Raw genomic sequence first — 22,072 nt, 5'->3', positions numbered from 1 at the left:
CACGTCTTCCACCATATCGTCGATCTTTCTTTCTTCCAGTCCTTCTTCTCACCGAGCCCCAGGCACTGATTGAACTAGAAGCCTTTTCACTCACCCTCTGCGGTCGCTCCCCTCTGAGCCTCTACGCGCCTGCCTTCGCATGAGCATGAAATGAGTTTGGAAGCGAGGTAGCCTGGGGAGGAATTCCCGTCGAGCAAGCAAGCTAGCGCCTACTATTGCTCTATTGCAAGACCACTACTTCAACCCTCTTTAGTAGGCACTGATCGCACCTATCATTAGCGCTTGCTCCTCCCTTATACCGCATCTCTACTTGAGCGAGTAGTCTCTCGTTCGCGTAAACTCCTCCGTTGAATAGCGCTCGTAGCTTTCACAAGTATCATATTCGGAAATTCAAGTAACGCAGCAGAAAGTAAAAAATACACACACAAGAAGACCAAGATTTACTTGGTTCGGAGCCTAGGGCGACTTCTACTCCAAGGCCCGTGATTGTAGATTGCTTTCGGTGGGCAATCACTATCAATTCGTAAGTCTTTTACAATTTTGAAATACAAGTGCTGGATAAAGAAATACGATACCGACAGTATAAAAGATTTGAAGAATGGAGTCGTCAGTTGTCGGAGTAGCAGCGCGTGGTGGAAGCATTCGGAGAGCGTTTAAAAGCACCAGTTGTTTTGTTCGAGATTGATGACTAGGCTGCTTCCCGAGGCTCCATTTTATAGGCTCTGTAAGACTGATCCAGATCTCCAAGTCTCGGGATCAGGTTTGACCCGAGGCGGATCAGTCTATCGATCAGGCGATCTCCTCCTATCCGATCTGCCCAATCCGCTCGCTCCGCTTCGATCTGGTCAAGTCTTATCCCCGGTTCAATCGACCGAAAACCCGATTCGGTCGATCGATCCCCTGGTCAAGCCCGGTCCATTAGCTAGAAATCTGATCTGCTACTTTGGGGGTTCGATCGACCGATAACCCTGTTCGGTCGACCGATCTCGGTCAATTCTGACCCTGCACAGAAACTGTTAGAAATGTTCTCCTGCAAAACAGAGTTAGAATATAGCAGAGAATATATAGGTAAGTAAATTGACAGTCTTCGGACTGTCCGGTTCTGACTTTGGATTTTTTATCGGAAACCCTAGGTCGAACCGACGCCTACTGGAAGGGCAGAATTGAAATTTTCCTGAAGATCCAGTTCGAGATGTGGATGATCATCAAGACTGGATTTGAACTACCAACTGACGGAGACGACAAAGGTGGAAGCCAATGCCAAAGCAACTTGCACCCTCCAGTGTGGACTAACAAAGGAGGAACTCAATCGAGATGGTCCGTTCTTAAGCGCAAAGGAGCTGTGGGAGAAGCTGATCGAGCTTCATGAGGGAACGTCTGACACTAAGGTAAGTAAAAGGGATTTGATACTTAATAAACTGTACAAGATTAAACTGCACGAAGGTGAGACGACTACCCAACTCCATGCCCGGATCCAGGATCTCCTCAACGGGCTTCATGCGATCGGACAAAGAGTGGAGAACCGCAACGTAATCAGGTACTCTCTGAACGGTTTTCCAAGGAACACCTTGTGGGCATCCATGGTAGATGCTTACAAGGTGTTTAAGGACCTTTCCTCTATAAAACTAGATGAGTTATTTTCCGAATTCGAGTTGCATGAGCAGATTAATGCACGATCGGTCGAGAAAGGGTTGGCTTTGATTGCAGGTATAGGCAGAGTGTGTGAATCGAAATCAAAACGCAGAACCGAACCGGAGTCAAAAGAAGAATCAGAATCAGACGACGACGACGAGCTCACGACCGAGCTTGTTAACCTGGTGAAGAAACTCTACAAAAGAAGGGTTTCAACAAAAAAGGATGTCAGAAAGGTCATCCAGTCTAAAGAAGCTCAACTAAGCTCAAAGGTGAAATTCGAGGTCACGTGCTACGGGTGCAATCAGAAGGGGCACATCAAGGCGAACTGCCCGAACCAGAAAGATTCAAAAAAGCCAAGAAGAAAGAAGGCCCTGAAGGCGACTTGGGACGAGTCTTCTTCCGAGGAATCCGACAACGAAGAACTCGAGCAGGCAAGCTTTCTCGCGTTGACAGCCCGGGACTACACCAACGAATCTGGAAGCGAGGACGAATCGGAAGCCGAGTCCAAGAGAAGCCACGGATCCGTATCTGTTTCCGAAGGGCCAAACCCCTCTGTAAGTATGAATCGTCTTTATAATTTAATTAATTATTTAATGCGTAAAGTAGCTAAGTCCAACGTTCAGATCAAATCACTTCTAAAGAAAGTAAAATCCCTTAAAGAAGCGACTAATAACGAATCTTTGACTGAATCTGTTCAGACTGGAACCTCAACTCAAGTCCAAAAGCTTGAGGAAGAGAATTCCAGCCTGAAAATTCAAATCAAAGATTTAAAGATTGCATTAGAACGGTTTACATTGGGCTCCAAGAATCTTGACTTGATTCTTGGAAAATAGAAAGTCGTATACAATCGATCCGGACTAGGATTTAAAGCTAAAAAGAAATTTCGTTCATATTTATCGCTTATTAATAGACCAAATAGTAGGATAGTCCAAGCATGGGTACCCAGGTCCAACCTGGCAAATCAAGTTGGACTTGGTCAATATTGGGTTCCCAAGGATCAAGTACATTACCTTGATAGATTATATCGATGCTATGATCCAGGAGGAGCAAATAGGAAAAATATCCAAATAAAAAGATAAACCATTAAAGGAATATAACTCAAATCTAAATTTAAATAAAATTATCAATAATGTAGGAGAAGACTCCAGAATAACTCGCACCTCTAAAACTAGCCTACCCGGCAGGATAACCCAAACCAAGCTACCTGGCAGGGTAATTAGGACTAATTAGAAAGGGAACAAGTTTAACTTGACCTATGGTACTGGTGAAATTTTGGATGATAGTACGTTAGGGAAGTTTAGTCTATGCATGTCTAGGAAGATATGACTTCGACCTGGTGCATTTGGCTAAGTGGAACTAACCTAAGCTACCCTTTATGGATCCTAACCAGTTAGACCAAGGTTTTGTATTAAGTTCAGTGGATAGGACTATTTGAAAAACCTCGAAGGCATGGTTACTTTAATGATGCCCAAGTGACTCACCATAGCCTAGAAGTTTATCCAGAGAATGCCTATTTGTTGAGCCCAAAGCTAAACTTGAATCTAACACAAAGTTAAACCAAACCCTATAATTAAACTCAATTCATCTCACAAAATTATAGGATTCCCTGATTTAAAATTTAGATCGGGTGAGATGACTAAAATTTTAAAAAAAACCTTTAAAAACTTATTTTATTTTTTTTTAAAAAAAACTTATTTAAAAATCTTTTAAAAACTTATTTAAAAATCTTTTAAAAACTTATTTAAAAATCTTTTAAAAAACTTATTTAAAAATATTTTAAAAAACTTATTTAAAAAAAACTTTTAAAAACTTATTTAAAAATCTTTTAAAAACTTATTTAAAAATCTTTTAAAAAAACTTATTTAAAAATCTTTTATCTTTTAAAAACTTATTTAAAAATCTTTTAAAAACTTATTTAAAAATCTTTTAAAAACTTATTTAAAAATCTTTTAACTTAATTAAAAATCTTTTCAACATAATTCATCAATCTAATCTACTTAACTTAATCCACTTAATCAATAACCAAAATAAATCATCTCACAATCACTCATAAGGGATACCTGATTGAAAACTCAAATTGAGTGATACGGAGATAACCTCAATCAAACTATCTGTTCCATCAAAGAGATTCCAATTTAAATACTTTCTGTGTAAGAATTGGATCAATGGATGTTGGATAGTGGATGCTCCAGACATATGACTGGAGATAGATTAAAGTTCATAAAGCTTAAATTAAAGAGATTAGGATCAGTTGCATTCGGCAATAACGGTAAACTTAAGGTAATCGGAAGAGGTAACATCGAACTCAGTTCCGATTTTGTTATACGAAAAGTATTATTAGTTGAAAATTTTAACTTTAACCTACTTAGCATCAGTCAATTATGTGATAGTGGTTACTCAGTGAACTTTACCAAATCTGGGTGTATAGTTAAATATGTTGACAACCCTGAAATCATTCTTAAGGGCATTAGGAGAAATAACGTTTACACAATTAACCTACCAACATCCTCTATAAAGTGCTTTCTGACACAACAAGAGGAAACTGAGTTGTGGCACAGGAGACTGGGTCACACTCATACTGGACTCATTTCAAAAATGAGTCAAATGTTGGTTAGTCTTAGGAAAATGTACCGGTTCCACTGTACAAAATTTTTTTTACAAGTGTCGAACCTTTCCTTAAATAACATATTGTGTTCTTTAGAAATTAAATTAGGAATCACAGATGGAACTTAACATCATTGATTCCAAATTTAACTTATCTGTTCTTAATGGTTTAGATTTGAATCGCAAGCGGAACATAACACTATTGATTCAAATCTACCTAAGTTATTAATTCCATAAATATTAATTTCCAAAATTGGCTTTCAGGACTGCATGGCGAGGCACATGACCTTCTTGGATATGGGAGCAACCACCACCGCCTAGGCAAAGCCTTTTAAGGAAAGCTAATATTTATTTCCTTAAATAACTCTAGGTTAACCAAAAGGAACAATCGAATCACAAATTCGAAAAAGAAGAAAACACAAAATCGAAAAATAAATTCGATAAACTAGATCTAATTGCCTCTTGTATTTAGAATTCTTACAAAGAGAAAAACTAGCATGATGCGGAAAACAATTGCTAATTATACCTTCTCTTTGTAAGCTAATGACCTCGAGATCTTCTATCATATTCCTCGCCTCGCCTTGGACGTCGTGTGGGCGACGATCCTCCAAGATGAACACCACCCAAAAGAATCCTTCCTCTTCCTCTAGAATTATGCCACCGCCACCACCAAGGAGAAGAGAGCAAAGGGAAAGGGCCGGCCACCAAGAGATCACCCAAGCATAAGAATAAGAGTTGTGTTTCATGAAGCCCCCTCACCCCTTCTTTTATATTACTTGCCCAAGGCAAATAAGGAAAAACCTTTTACAAAAAATAAAATCATCCAAGAGTTTTTCCTTTTCCCTTTTTATTTTTCCTTTTCTTTCCTCTTGATTGAATCAATCACCAATCAATGGTTGTGATCAATCCTATTTGGTTTAGGATTGGGATTAGCCGGCCCCTTGCTTGGACACCAAGCAAGGTGGCCGGCCACCATATTTAGGAAAGAAAAATAATAATTTTTTATAAAATTTTACAAGAAGAAAACTCTTATAAAATTTTACAAGCTCTCTTTTCTAGAGTTAAAAAAGGAAAGTTTTAAAAATTAAAACCATTTTTTAAAATTTAAAACTTCTCTTATAAGATTTCCTTTTTTAACATGATAATAGAAAATTTTAATTTTAAAACTTATCTCCCTTTTTTTCTTAAACCATGAGGACGGTTAAAAAGGAAAGTTTTAAAACTCTCTATTAAAACATGTGGCCTAATTCAAATAAGGATAATTTTAAAAATTAAAATCTCTCTTTTAAAACTTATAGTTTTCTACAAAGAGAAGATTTTAAAAATTGAAAACACCCCTCCTATTTGAATTAATCTTGGCCGACCCCTACAAGCTTGGTCACCAAGCTATAGGGCCGACCCCCTTCTTGGACACCAAGAAGAGCCTTACATTTGGATGGACTTGAGGCTATAATGAGGCTACGACACGGACCTAGAGGAGAAATTAGTTTTGACCTTCCGATGAGCTTGGGTATCCCGTGTTCGCCCCGAACACACAACTCAAGTTTATCGATAATAACTCATTCCACTAGAGAGTTATTACCGCACTACCGCAACAATCCCAAATTACATTATGGGATCCTTCTTATCATGAGTATGAAAGTCTCCCTGTGTTTAAGATTACGAATGTCCACTAATTAAGTAAGTTACTGACAACTCACTTAATTAATATCTAGCTCCAAGAGTAGTACCACTCAACTTTATTGTCATGTCAGACTAGGTCCACCTGCAGGGTTTAACATGGCAATCCTTATGAGCTCCTCTTGGGGACATTCTCAACCTAGATAACTAGGACACAGATTTCTTCTATAATCAACAACACACACTATAAGTAATATCATTTCTCAACTTATCGGGTATATTGATTTATCGAGCTAAACCTCACCCTTTGATAAGTCAAAGAAATAAATATTAAATATATGTACTTGTTATTATATTAGGATTAAGAGCACACACTTCCATAATAACTAAGGTCTAGTTCTTTTACTAAGTCAGTACAAAAAGAATTTACCTAAATGATCCTACTCAATACACTTAAAGTGTATCAGTGTAATTTATAGTTAAGATAAACTAATACTTAATTATACTATGACTATTCTGATGGTTTGTTCCTTTCCATTTTAGTCGTGAGCAACTTGTTTATAATTTATAGAGAACCGACAACATGATCTTCTGAGTATGACATCATTCTCCATGTTGTCTACTATATAAATTAATCGAACAATTACATTTAACAAATAAATACAGATATTGACCAATGTGATTCTTTTATTTCAACAAATAAATGTTTACAAAAGCTAGACTTTTAATATACACTCTAACATCAAAATGGTCTAGTTAGAGGTCTGCCCAAATTAAAATTTGAAAATTCAACTTGTGATGCTTGTCAACAAGGCAAACAAACCAAGTCAAACCATAAACTAACCAATCTAAATAGAACTACCTCAATACTTGAGCTCCTTCACCTAAACTTGTTTGATTCACACGGAGCCAAGTCACTAAGCAAAAACCAATATTGCTTAGTAATAATCGATGACTACTCAAGATCTACTTGGGTAAAATTCATAAAAACTAAAGATGAAACTTTTGAAGAAGTTATCAATTTCCAATCGTGGGTTAGTTATATATTGCCATTTATTTTCAGATTTTATTATAATCTCACTACACAAGTTAGGATTACTAATGATCAATTAGCAAGCGCAAGACAAATGTCATTCTTATCAAGTGATCCATTCGGCATGAACTCGTAAACCAAAGCCCTCTTTGATCTCTCCAAGCAAAATCCAAGAAGAGCAACAATGTTGGCATGAGAAGTTCTACTGATGCTTCCTACCTCATTGATAAAATCTTCTCCATTGCCTTTAGTTTCACTTAGGATTTTAACAGTGACCAAGTGTAACGACCCGACCCTTTGGCCTCTTGGGCGGCCCTTGCGGCGGCCCACTGGCGACCCTTATGTCATCGGCCCATTTGGCGACCTCTAATGTCGTCGACCGATGACCCTTGGCCGTGCCGTTACTCACTAGAACTTTCCACCCCTGGCCAATGGATTTTTGCCTTCCCCAGGATTCGAACTCTAGACCTCCAGGCTAAGTAGTAGAGTTTATGAATCCTGGTAACAAAGTGGGCGCTCACTTGGCTACCAGGATTCATAAACTCTACTACTTAGCCTGGAGGTCTAGAGTTCGAATCCTGGGGAAGGCAAAAATCCACTGGTCAGGGGTGGAAAGTCCTAGTGAGTAACGGCACGACCAAGAGTCGTCGGTCGACGACATGAGAGGTCGCCAAATGGGCCGACGACATAAGGGCCGCCCAAGAGGCCAAAGGGTCGAGTCGTTACACCAAGCGACCATCTTGGAGTGAACCCTTGAATACAGAACCATAACCACCATTCCCAAGCTTATCGCTGAAAGACTTTGTCATTCTTTTGATTTCAGTGTAAGTGTATCTCTTCGAAGTTGTGGACTCATACTGAAGTATGAAGTCTTGAATAGCTTGGTCTTTTTTCTCGTTTGGATGTCTAAAACATAGAAGGTAGCTTGAGATGAAACATGCAAGTATAAAGCCAACCATTGTCCCTGTAGTTTACCATGTTCATCAGGATTATAAATAAAGGCCAACTTTTTATGTGTGGCATGTGTGTGATTGAACCCAATATAAGAAATTCTGGATATGATTGACCTATTTTGGAAATTCACTACTTGTATTTTGTCCATTAGTAATCATTGAATAAAAGGTTTTCGTAGCTACCACAAACTTAAATAAGAATATTGATTAATTTTGAGCCAACTTTTTACTTGCCTATTAAAATTCCAATTATCAATTTTGTATGCTTCTTCTTTTGAGCACCTGCAGGAGGCCTTCCAACACCTGCAAGAGACAATCAGAAAATTTTTTTGAGAACATCATAAACAATAAGGCTAACTTTTTACTTGCCTATTACAATTCCAATTATCAACTTTTGTATGCATTATACCTCCCTATTGATCCAGCTGTAATCTATTTGACTATATTGATGATGGATGCCCCTATTGATCAGCTATTGACGATGAGACAATACGAATTGAGGTAATAATATTTTACTTTTTAAGTTAACTTTTATATATTTTTTATTTATAGTAACAAATTATTTTCTTGTTAGAATTTACTTAAAGAGGTTGTAGATCGTCTCCTCCAAAATAAACCTGAAGGAACACAACCATTGGAAGTCCATGAGGAGACATTTCGGTAACAATTTACTTATAATTTCATTTCATTTTTGTAAAAGTTGTTACATATGGTTCGACTTTAATTATATTCTTTATATAGTGAGGTTTTTGGACCTGAGCATTCTTGTCGGGTACGATGTTTAGGAGCTGGTGCGCTGCCTAGCCAAGTTTTCCCAGAGCAATGTAAACGCAGCTCAATGTATTGGCAAGATTATCACTAAAATTCAGATTTTACAGACAAATTTAATGAAATGAGAGAGAAAATTAAAGATATGGAGTTGCAAGAAGCACAACGACAAACGGAAATAGAGCTGATGAAAAAACAAATGCAAGAAAATGATCAGTTCCAAAATTTTGCACGAGTAATGTTAAGTATAATGTCGGGAAGTGTTGGGGGCTCTCGTGGACCCGAATTATTACCGGCACAAGTAATAACATTTCTCACTAAAAAAATAATTGTTTAAAATTATTTGTATAGTTAAGTACATTAATAACAAATTTATTTATTTTTGTAGATGACAGTTATGTTTGCAAATATTATGCAACAATAAGTTCCATCGCCTGCGGAAGAAGATAGGTGTAGATCCTCTCCATCACCAGAATAAGATAATAACTAGAGAGGTTGGTTTTTTTATTACAGATGTTCTTATTAGAGTATTTTTGACTTTCTATTTTTTTAAATTGATGTTTAAAATAAGTTAATTTATAATCCTAGGCATATGAGTTTTTTTATACTATTCTTGCATGCTTGTTCCTCTGAATCTTACATTTCAATAATCCTATTGATTGAAAAGTATATAATAAGTTAATTCATAATCGCGCCATTTCACAACAAGTGTTGCCTTGTTGCCATTCCAAGTTGAATATCAACACACTGTTATCCAAATTAAAAAAGCATGACTGACTATAGTACCAAATAAATTTCTGATGATTCAATTAGAATGTATTTATCTAAAATAATTTGTAAGATAAATCAACACATGAAGATTGAAGACTAAGAAGCAATCAGTCTGTCAACCTTCGTGGCCGCCAATGACTCTGTATTCTAATTATCAAACAATTATCAGCATTATTAAGATCATATTTTCAATGGCATATCAAGTAAATTAAGTGAGGTTGATTTTTAGTTTTATTAGAGATGTAGTGAATTCCCAGAATGTTGGTTGGTCCTAGGAATATTGTACCAGTTCCCCTGTACAAAAATTTTGTACAAGTCCTGAACCTTTCTTAATAACCTATTGTGTTCTTTAGAAATTAAATTCGGAATTGCAAACGAAACTTAACATTATTGATTACAAATTTAACTTATCTGTTCTTAGAGGTTTAGACTTGGATCGCAAACGATACTTAACATTGTAGATCCAAATCCACCTATGTTACAAATTCAATTAAATATTTATTTCTGAAATCAGCTCCCAAGTCAAACATGGCGAGGCACTTGGCCTTCTTGGGTATGGAAACATCCACCAATGCCTCAACAAAGCCTCTTAACGAAATTCAATATTTAATTTCCTTATATAACTCTAGGTTTAACAAAAAAAAACAATCACAAGATAGAAAAATAAAAGAAACACAAATTCGAAACAAATCCGAACATCCAAAATCTCTAGCCTCTTGTGTTTGGAATTCATACAAAGAAAAACTAGTATGATACGAAAAATAATTACTAGTTATACCTTTCTTTGTATGCAACAACCTCTTGATCTTCTACCGTATTCCTTTTCTTATCTCGGGCATCGTGTGGGCGACGATCTTCCAAGACGAGAACCACTCAAACCCTTCTTCTTCCTTCTTCCAAGTTTCGGCCAAGCAAATTTCTCCAAGAGATAGCAAGTCTCGGCCACCACCACCAAGCTCCAAGGGATGCTAGAAACAAAGCCTCCTTTTCCTCCTTCTTCTCCTAGCAAGATCCGGCCACCTTCCAAGCTCCAAGAGATGATGACGTTCGACCAAGGAGAAAAAAGAAAAGAGAGAATAAGAGGACCGACCACACTAAGGAAGAGAGGAGAGGAATAGAAGAGAGTTCTCTTTGTGAAGGTACCTCCTCCCTCTCTTTTATAATCCTTGGTCTTGGCAAATAAGGAAAGTTTTAATAAAAACTTCTTATTTTCTTTGACATGAAAAGGAAATTTTAATTGATAAAAAAAAAATTCCTTTTCTTTTATTAAAGTGGTCGGCCACCTCTAATTCTCCAAGCAAGGAAAGTTTTAATCACAAGAATTAAAACTTCCTAATTTGTTTCAGAAAATTTTTAAAATAAAAATTTCTCTATTAATTTTTCCCTTCATGGTTGATTATGAAAGGGAATTTTATAAATTAAAATCTCTCTATTAAAACATGTGGATGATTTCAAAAAAAAATTATCTTTAAAATTAAAATCTTCCTCTCAATCTACAAATAAGGAAAGATATCAAATCTTTTCTTAATCTTTTGTAGAAACTATAATAGGAAAATTTTAATTTTAAAACTCTCTTTTAAAATCATAAACATGGTTTCATAAAAGGAAAGTTTTATCAAAAATTAAAATCTTCCTTTCAATCTACAAATAAGGAAAGATATCAAATATTTTCTTAATCTTTTGTAGAAAGCTATAAAAGGAAAGATTTAAATTTTAAACTTTCTTTTAAAACCATGGTATCCACATAAGAATGATTTAAAAAATAAAATCCTTTTTAATTTAATGTGGCCGACCACACCAAGCTTGGACTCAAGCTAGGGCCGGCCACACAATTTGGCTCATCCTATTTGCTTGGCCGGCCAAGCTTGAGTTCCAAGCTTGCTTGGTCGGCCATCTTAGGATGGATATAAAGGTGGGTATAGGTGGGTATAATACTTTATTAATAAGAGGCTACGATAGGGACCGAGAGGAGGAATTAGTTTTGGTCTCCCGATGAAATTAAGCTTCCCGTGTTTGCCCCGAACACCCAACTTAATTTCATCAATAATAATTAATTACACTAAAGAATTATTATTGAACTAACGCACCAATCCCAAATTACATTTTGGCCTCCTTCTTATCATGAGTGTGTTAATCTCCCTGTGTTTAAGATGTCAGATGTCCACTAATTAATTGAGTTACTAACAACTCACTTTAATTAATATCTTAGTCCAAGAGTAGTATCACTCAACCTTATTGTCGTGTCGGACTAAGTCCACTTGTAGGGTTTAACATGACAATCCTTATGAGCTCCTTTTGGGGACATTATCAACCTAGATTACTAAGACACAGTTTCCTTCTATAATCAACAACACACACTATAAGTAATATCATTTCCCAACTTATCGGGCCTATTGATTTATTGAGCTAAATCTCACCCTTTGATAAGTCAAAGAAATAAATACTAAATATATATGCTTGTTATTATATTAGGATTAAGAGCACACACTTTCATAATAACTAAGGTCTTGTTCTTTTATTAAGTCAGTATAAAAAGAACTTATCTTAAATGACCCTGCTCAATACACTCAGAGTGTACTAGTGTAATTTATCAGTCAAGATAAACTAATACCTAATTATACTATGACTATTCCAATGGTTTGTTCCTTTCCATCTCAGTCGTAAGCTACTGTTTATAATTTATAAGGAATTGATAACATGATCTTCTGTGTGTGACACCACAAACCATGTTATCTACAATATAAATTAATCGAACAATTACACTTAACTTATAAATGTAGATAATTGACCAATATGATTCTTATTTCTAAATAAATGTTTATACAAAAAGTTAGACTTTTAGTATACATTCCAACAATCTCCCACTTATACTAAAAGACTATGCTGTCATATATCCTGTCATACATCTGATTCTCATCCCTTCAACATGCCCATCAAAAGCTCTTGCCTTAAGGGCCTTAGTGAAAGGATCTCCCAGGTTATCACCTAATGCAATCTAGACGGCAATAACTTCTCCTCGTTATACGATGTCTCGTATTGGGTGGTACTTGCGCTTTATTGTGTTTACATGCCTTATGGACTTATAGTTTCTTCGAGTTTGCTACTGCACCACTATTATTACAATAAATTGTAATAATTTTTGGGTAAACTAGAAATCATGTCTAAGTCCATCATGAAGTTTCTAAGCCATTCAGCTTCTATGGTGGAATCCGAAAAGCACCTATACTTAACACTCTTCCATTGTTATGGCTTCACTTCCTAAAGTAAATACAAAAACCCCGAGGTCGACTTACTATTGTCCCTATCTGATTAGAAGTCAAAATCTGTATAACCTTCAGGGAGCAAATTATCTGCTTGATAAACCAGCATATAATCTCTAGTCCTTCTCAGGTACTTTAATATATGCTTAACAGCAGTCCAATGTCCTTGTCCAGGGTTACTTTTGATATCTGTTAACCATGCCCACGGCAAAGCAGATATCCGATCTCGTGCATAACATACATTAGGCTTCTGATAGTCGAAGCATAAGGAACTGCCTTCATGTCCTCTATCTCCTTTGATGTCTTCGGAGACATCTCTTTAGATAAAGTTACTCCATGTCTAAAAGGTAGAAAACCTTTCTTGGAGTCTTACGTGCTAAAACGAGCTAGGATCGTATCGATATATGAAGCTTGGGATAATCATAATATTCTTTTCTTGCGATCCCTTATTACTTTAATCCCAAGAATATATGCATTCTCCCAAGTCATTCATATCGAATTGTTTGGACAACCATACCCTTACTTCCGATAACACTTTGATATTGTTTCCAACTACCAAATATGTCATCTACGTATAGTACAAGAAATATCACCACGTTTCCATCACACTTCTTATATACACAAGACTCATCTGGACACTGAATAAATCCATAGGTCTGGATTACTTCATTAAACCGGATGTTCCAAGACCTTGAAGCTTTGCTTCAGTCCATAAATAGACCGATTAAGCTTACATACTAGATGCTCTTTTTCCTTCGCAATGAACCCCTCTGGTTGCATCATATGGATGCTTTCTTCAAGACTTCTATTAAGGAAAGCTGTCTTGACATCCATTTGTCAAATCTCATAATCCATATGAGCAGCAATAGATAAAAGAATCCGGATAGACTTAAGCATGGCTATCAGTGAAAAAAATTTTCTTTTTCAACAAGCCTTACTTTGAAAGTTTCCACCTTCTCATCTATCCTTCTTTTCCTATTGTAGACCTATTTACACCCAATGACTTTTACACCATTTGGTGGTTCTACAAGCTCCCAGACTTTATTAGAATACGTAGATTCTATTTCAGTATTCATTGTTCTTTGCCAAGATGCTACATCTTTATCTTGGAGCGCTTCATCATATGTCCAAGGATCAGGTTCATGTTCACCAGGGATCAAGTCCAAAGACTCTCTCCAAACATGAATCTTTCAGGTTGCCTAACAACCCTCCCACTATGACAAGACACTGTATGAAATTATGCATTATTCGTAACACGTGGTGCAGTTTCTTGTGGTATCTCATCTTGTACTGTTGGTACTAGATTAGACGTGTCCTTTATTATTTCCTTAAGACTAAATTTACTTATGGGCATGTGGTTTATTACATAGTCCTCTTCTAAAAATCGAGCATTGATGCTAACAATGCCCTTCTGATTTTTAGGACTATAAACCTCCTTTCATTTCTCTAGGATAACCCATAAACAAGTGAACTTTTGTTCTTAATTCCAACTTATCAGTGTCTTCCTTCAGCACATGTGCTGGACTACCCCAAATCCGAATATGCTTTAGACTAGGCTTACGCTCATTCTACAATTCTATGGGAGTAGAGGGTTCTGATTTAGAAGGTACTATGTTCACTTCCGTTTCCAGAGTATATCCTCAAAACGAATTTGATAATTCTAAATAACTCATCATCGATCTAATTATTTCCATAAGAGTCTTATAGCTTCTTTCTGCCACACCATTCTGTTGGGGTGTACCAGGTGCAGTCAGTTGGGATTTAATCCCGACTTCTGATAAGTGTCTCCTAAACTCTCCTAAGAGGTACTCGCCACTACGATATCACCGCAGTGTCTTGATACTTTTACCTTGACATTTCTCCGCATCAACCCTGTACTCTTTGAACTTATCAAAGTACTTAGACTTGCGGCGCATCAAGTAAATGTACCCGTATCTCGAATAGTCGTCTATAAAAGAGATGAAATATTCGAAACCACCTCTTACCTGGATAGTCATAGGTCCTCACAAATCAGAATGAACCAATTCCAACACATCTTTGGCTCTATACCCCCTTAGACTTAAAAGGCCTCTCGGTCATTTTTCCTTCTAAGCAAGACTCGCAGGTTAGAAAGTTTTCCACCACTAATGAACCCAAAAGTTCATCGGCTATTATCCTTTGAATTCTACTCAAGTTAATATGGCCTAGCCTTAGATGCCAAAGATATGATTGATTCATTTTTGAAGGTTGCTTTCTCTTATTAGAGTTAGAAGATGTGTTATTAATTTACATTTGTTGCATCGTGGAATTTATTGGATTTATATAAATTGCCAACCAATGTACCAGAACAAATAACTTTCCTTTTTTTCTTGATAACAACTTTGTTATCAAAAGAGACAGAATATCAAGTTCTTTGAATAGTTTAGAGACTGAAATCTAGTTCTTTCTAAACTTGGTACGTAAAGATAATTTCTCAAAATTCATGTTTTATTCCTATCAGAGAATAAACATCTCCCACTGCAACAACTGCTATATTTGCAGTAGTGCTCATGTAGACGGTGATTTCTCCTTCATATAGTTGTCGGATTTCCTGGAACCCCTGCAATGAATTACAGACATGATCAGTGGTTCCCGTATCTACACACCAGGTACTGGTAGATCACACCACCAAATATATTTCAATAACTAAAAAAATACCTTTATTGTTCTAAGTTCTAAGAGGACAGTCCACCTTAGTGTCCAAGTTTTGTTTCCAATCATTATTGGGACTACTAAGTCTATTCTACAATATAACAGCTAGGGGATTGACAAATATTTGAAATCCTAAAAATCCCAAAAATATTTGGTCAAGACCAACACCTTAAAATCCCAGTGATTTATCCATTAATTTTATTGTCTTGTCAACCTAACTTTATGACAAATAAAATTAATAGTTGGTCTTTCTTTGATCAAATATTTGGTCAAAACTTTGAATTTAAAATAATATTGATTCCTCAAAACAATATCATTTAAATTCACCAACACCTCAAACACCGTGAATTTTGCATGCCACGATAGTGTGGACGTATACAAATTCAAACATTTGTAAGAAGAGAGTTTTACCCATTAATTACCTTGTCAACCTCTCTTTATGACAAATAAAATTACCTCAAACACCATGAATTTTATATGCCACGATAGAATAAATGTATACAAATCCAAATATTTGTAAGAGGGGTTTACGTACCCATTAATTTTATTTTCTTGTCAACCTGACAAATAAAATTATCTCATACACCGTGAATTTTGTATGCCACGATAGTGTGGACGTATACAAAATCACACATTTGTAAGAAGAAGTTTTAATTTTATTATCTTGTCAGCCTATCTTTATGACAAATTAATAGTTGGTTTTCCTTTGGTCACACAAATAATAGCAGCGACTCCGATGGGGAGGATATTATTAAATGTGCCTAAGTGTATACCATTACTTGATACTTAGTCCATTAAATAAGATTGTGCCCCTTCCGATGGGGAAGATCACACGCTCCTAATTAATTTCCTATAATCATCCGTAAAGGAAGTTTGATCTAGTGATCTGTAAACAAACTCATCCGATGGGGAGGAAGACACTCAGAGCCAACACGTAAGTTTGTCTCATCACTTACAAACCAGTAATGGAGACCGTGGAATTTATCTACTAATCCCTCTCCCACTTAGTTATTTAAGGTGAGAAATTTTAACTATGCAAGCAAACATCACATGCACACACACATTATAGTAAATAAAGCAATAAATATGGAAATTAATTTTCCAACTATTATGGCTTCTTCCATCACTGTCCTCCGTGTGCTGCCAGCCCTAGGTTTCATGCCGTCGGGTCCATCGAGCTTCCTTTTTCGCTGCGCCTCTAGTCCTCCAATAGGACCACGCCTCGCAAGGATATGATCCATGACAAAAATAAAATTTTACATATATCGATCCTATATTCCACAAAGGAATGTACATAATGTCTAGATCGAACAAAAAAGTAAAATCCTAGGGCTAATACAGCTCCTGCTGTATTTAATAAATACAATCATGCACACACAATAAAATACCCTTGACATGTCTAAGGGTTCAATCACACAAAATATCTGTAAGTCATAATAGTTGGAGCATGCAACCACAAAGTTAGCACATCCTACTATTATCCTGCCTAAATTATGTATGACATGTGCATAATTAAACTGAAAACCAAACACACAGAGGTGAACCCTAGCTCTGATACCAATTGTTGGTTGGTCCTAGGAATATCGTACCGGTTCTCCTGTACAAAAATTTTGTACAAGTCCTGAACCTTTCCTAACAACCTATTTTATTCTTTAGAAATTAAATTCGAAATCGTAAACAGAACTTAACATTATTGATTTCAAATTTAACTTATCTATTCTTAGAGGTTTAGACTTGGATCGCAAACGATACTTAACATTGTAGATCCAAATCCACCTATGTTACAAATTTAATTAAATATTTATTTCAAAAATTAGCTCCCAGGTCAAATATAGCGAGGCACTTGGCCTTCTTGGGTATGGGAACATCCACCACTGTCTCGACAAAGCCTCTTAATGAAATTCAATATTTAATTTCCTTATATAACTCTAGGTTTAACCAAAAAGAACAATTGAATCACAAGATCAAAAAATAAAAGAAACACAAATTCGAAACAAATCCGAACATCTAGAATCTCTAGCCTCTTGTGTTTGGAATTCATACAAAGAAAAACTAGTATGATGCGGAAAATAATTACTAGTTATACCTTTAATTATATGCAACAACCTCTTGATCTTCTACCGTATTCCTCTTCTTATCTCGGACGTCGTGTGGGCGATGATCTTCCAAGACGAGAACCACCCAAACCCTTCTTCTTCCTTCTTCCAAGTTTCGGCCAAGTAAATTTCTCCAAGAGATAGCAAGTCTCGGCCACCACCACCAAGCTCCAAGGGATGCTAGAAACAAAGCCTCCTTTTCCTCCTTCTCTTAGCAAGATCCGACCACCTTCCAAGCTCCAAGAGATGATGAGGTTCGGCCAAGGAGAAAAATGAAAAGAGAGAATAAGAGGGTCGGCCACACCAAGGAAGAGAGGAGAGGAATAGAAGAGAGTTCTCTTTGTGAAGGCACTCCCTCCCTCTCTTTTATAATTCTTGGTCTTGGCAAATAAGGAAAGTTTTAATAAAAACTTCCTTATTTTCTTTGCCATGAAAAGGAAAATTTAATTGATAAAAAATAATTTCCTTTTCTTTTATTAAAGTGTCCGGCCACCTCTAATTCTCCAAGCAAGGAAAGTTTTAATCACAAGAATTAAAACTTCCTAATTTATTTCCAAAAATTTTTAAAATAAAAATTTCTCTATTAATTTTGGTTATAAAAGGAAATTTTATAAATTAAAATCTCTCTATTAAAACATGTGGATGATTTCCAAAAAAGAAAGTTATCTTTAAAATTAAAATCTTCCTCTCAATCTACAAATAAGGAAAGATATCAAATCTTTTATAGAAACTATAATAGGAAAAATTTAATTTTAAAACTTTCTTTTAAAATCATGAACATGGTTTCATAAAAGGAAAATTTTATCAAAAATTAAAATCTTCATTTCAATCTACAAATAAGGAAAGATATCAAATCTTTTTTTTTAATCTTTTGTAGATAGCTATAAAAGGAAAGATTTAAATTTTAAACTCTCTTTTAAAACCATGATATCCACATAAGAAAGATTTAAAAAATAAAATCATTTTTAATTTAATGTGGCCGACCACACCAAGCTTGGACTCAAGCTAAGGCCGACCACACAACTTGGCTCATCCTATTTGCTTAGCCGACCCAAGCTTGGGTTCCAAGCTTGCTTGGTCGGCCACCTTAGGATGAATATATATAAAGGTGGGTATAATACTTTATTAATAAGAGGCTACGATAGGGACCGAGTGGAGGAATTGGTTTTGGTCTTCCGATGAAATTAAGCTTCCCGTGTTCGCCCCGAACACCCAACTTAATTTCATCAATAATAATTCATTCCATTAAAGAATTATTATTGAACTAACGCACCAGTCCCTAATTACATTCTGGGCTCCTTCTTATCATGAGTGTGTTAATCTCCCTGTGTTTAAGATGTCAGATGTCCACTAATTAATTGAGTTACTAACAACTCACTTTAATTAATATCTTAGTCCAAGAGTAGTACCACTCAACCTTATTGTCGTGTCGGACTAAGTCCACCTGTAGGGTTTAACATGACAATCCTTATGAGCTCCTCTTGAGGACATTATCAACCTAGATTACTAGGACACAGTTTCCTTCTATAATCAACAACACACACTATAAGTAATATCATTTCCCAACTTATAGGGCCTATTGATTTATCGAGCTAAATCTCACCCTTTGATAAGTCAAAGAAATAAATACTAAATATATGTGCTTGTTATAATATTAGGATTAAGAGCACACACTTCCATAATAACTAAGGTCTTGTTCTTTTATTAAGTCAGTATAAAAAGAACTTACCTTAAATGACCCTACTCAATACACTCAGAGTGTACTAGTGTAATTTATCAGTCAAGATAAACTAATACCTAATTATACTACGACTATTCCAATGGTTTGTTCCTTTCCATCTCAGTCGTGAGCTACTGTTTATAATTTATAAGGAATTGATAACATGATCTTCTGTGTGTGACACCACAAACCATGTTATCTACAATATAAATTAATCGAACAAATACAATTAACTTATAAATGTAGATATTTGACCAATATGATTCTTATTTCTAAGTAAATGTTTATACAAAAAGTTAGGCTTTTAGTATACATTCCAACACAGAAGACATGTATTGATTCATCAACTGTAAAGACCAGCTTTCAAACTTTCACAAAATTAGTTGGTTTGTCATATTATTCGTCTCTTAACAATTTGAGCGACCGAATGAAGGTTCCAATATCTAATTTCTCATATTCAACATTTTCTGTAATCAATCAAAAATTTAACTGCAATTGATTTTAAATTGATTATGCTAACAAACTTGATGAAGCAGTATATCTGTCAGTGAATTGTTTCTCTCTGATTTTAGTTTTTTTATTCATGAAATAAAATCCAATGTAATATGCACATGCTATATAGTATATACTGTATTGTTGCCAAGCTTTTACTTTGTACACAATTCTTCCTATAGGAGTATATAAAACTGTGTTAATTAGAGCTTAAGCTCTCAGTGAAAGTTAATGTGATACCTGGCCCAAAACCTATAAACATAGAGCTCGAAGAACTCGTTCTTCTAGGTCTACTGAAAGTTCCTTCCTGCATTATAGTGGGAACAATAAAGACAAGCCACACATTGTTGAAAAGATTTTATGTTGATGCCATGAAGATAGCTAACAAAATAAATAGATATCTAGATGTTTTCTTCAGCATTTCTTGTCTAGTTGACAGTTTCATAGCTTTTGATGTTTTAATTTGGTATAAGCTTTGGTTAAATATTTTTTTCATTATATATTGAAATATGTTGATAAAATATAATTTGGTGGGTCTATTGAAGGTTTGCTATTGAAGGTTGGAGCAAATGTCTTTTGTCGCTTGAAGCAAATATCTTTTATCGTTTGGAGCACATGTCTTTTATCGTTTGGAGCACATGTCTTCTGATATTTTTTTGGTGGAGAAAACTTGTTATTGAAGGTTGTATATATTTTGGAGATTGAAGAAAATATTGTGTTTGTGTTATAGTGTGGAGTTAAATGTTATATGTTATGAATGTTTTGAAATGAAATACAAATTGTACGTGTTGATTTGGTAATCCAATTTATATTTATGTGTTATGGAAATAAATTAAGTTTGTTAAATGAAATATGAATATTGTCAATTGATTTAATTTAAACATTTGATTTGGAATTCTACAAGTACAATAGAAAATAGAATTTGTTTTTGTAAAATTAATAATTCAATAATAGCAGCGGTTTTAATCGTTCCTATAACTAGGCCTCTAGAACCGGTTATAATCGCTTCTAAAGGGCAGTTTTCTAGATTGGAAAATTCTATTGAGGCGGTCATTAATCGCTTCTATAGATATCCATCAGGATCGGTCATTAACCGTTTCTATAGGTATGCATCAGGATCGGTCATGAACCGTTTCTATAGGTATGCATCAGGATCGGTTCATAACCGCTTCTATAGGTATCCATCAGGATCGGTCCTTAACCACTTCTATAAGTACCCATCAGAATCGGCTCTTAGTCATGAACCACCGGTCAGCTTTATCGCATCTGTTGGCTTTAGCTTCGCCAACATCCGCAACGGTTTTGAACCAGTGCAATAGATTTAGCAGCGGGTGAAAATCGTTGCTATAGGTGTCTTAACACCCCTTCTAAAGGTTTATTTTTTTGTAGTGTCTAGGGCATCCTCAGCATCCTTGAGTTGCCCCTTCAGAGTGGCTTCTCCAGCCGAGCGGCAGTCCCGCTCGGTAATCAGGTACTCCTCGGCTTCTTTGAGCTTCTGGGAGAGCTGTCGAGCCTCCTGGTTCTTTAGCTCCATATCGGCGATGCCTCGTCTCTTCCTTGTCGTGACCAGCTTGATCTTTTTATCATAAGTCTTCACCTGCACCTCAAGCTAGCCCAGCCGGACTTCCTGATCGGCGGACTTCTTTTGCTCGGCCTTGAGAAGCTTCTGGGCCTTCTCCAGATCAACCTTTAACTCGGCGATCGATGGCCCCTGGGAGGAAGAGGCGCCACCCGAGATCTTGAGCTTCTTCTGCTCGTCCTCCACAAAAGTGAGCCCCTGGCACATGACCACGCTCTCCACCCAGTACTGCAGATAAACAGACAAATGTTAAACATCAATCGGAGGTAAATTACAAATTGATGAAATGTGTACCCCGGTGGACATCTGCAGGTGGTTGTTGCCTAGCGCCCCTGGTGACATCGTTGCCGCTTGAACCCTCGCTTTTTCCCAAATATCGGCAAGTGGCCTGTGGATCAAGATCTTGTGCTCGGAGACATTCGAACAAGCGCACTGCTCGAGGTAGTCCTTTTGTGAGATACGGTAAAATAAAATAACCTATAATGATTATTGGGAATTTTTGGATATTTTTCTGGGTTTATTTGGAGGACTTATGATAGTGTTTAAGGGGATAATGGAAATCATCATTTGAGAGGCTTATGAGGGAGTTAAATTAGGTGGAGTAATTAAACCCTACCTATATAAACTAGACGCTACAGTTCTCGAGCCCTAAAGACCGCCTCCTTCCCTTCTCATTCCCTTTGTGTTCACTCCGCCGAAAAGCCCGATTTCCCCTCGAGCTCACCCTATTCCGCCGACGGGATCAGCATCGACGCACGCCCGTGGTCGATCGCCGGCGCTTGGTTGCGAGACGAGTCTCCAGCCTCCTCCACGTTTGGTCGGCGACCTCATCTGCAGCGATCCCTTCAAAACACCACAGCTCGCGAAGAGT

General features: G+C 36.4%; 1 protein-coding gene across 1 annotated transcript; it reads right to left on the bottom strand.

Moving 5' to 3' along the window:
- Positions 1 to 6,964: 6,964 nt before the first annotated feature.
- Positions 6,965 to 11,585, bottom strand: LOC122048112 (PR5-like receptor kinase; the record flags this gene model as incomplete). The annotated part of the gene is made up of 3 exons (XM_042609719.1): positions 6,965 to 7,187; positions 7,619 to 7,728; positions 11,577 to 11,585. Coding segments are annotated over 3 exons (342 nt in total), but the record flags the coding sequence as incomplete, so codon positions are not given.
- Between the last annotated feature and the right edge of the window lie 10,487 nt (positions 11,586 to 22,072).

Source organism: Zingiber officinale, chromosome 2B (assembly GCF_018446385.1).
Source record: "Zingiber officinale cultivar Zhangliang chromosome 2B, Zo_v1.1, whole genome shotgun sequence".
NCBI classification, from domain to species: Eukaryota; Viridiplantae; Streptophyta; class Magnoliopsida; order Zingiberales; family Zingiberaceae; genus Zingiber; species Zingiber officinale.
This window is presented reverse-complemented; position numbering and strand designations above follow the sequence as displayed.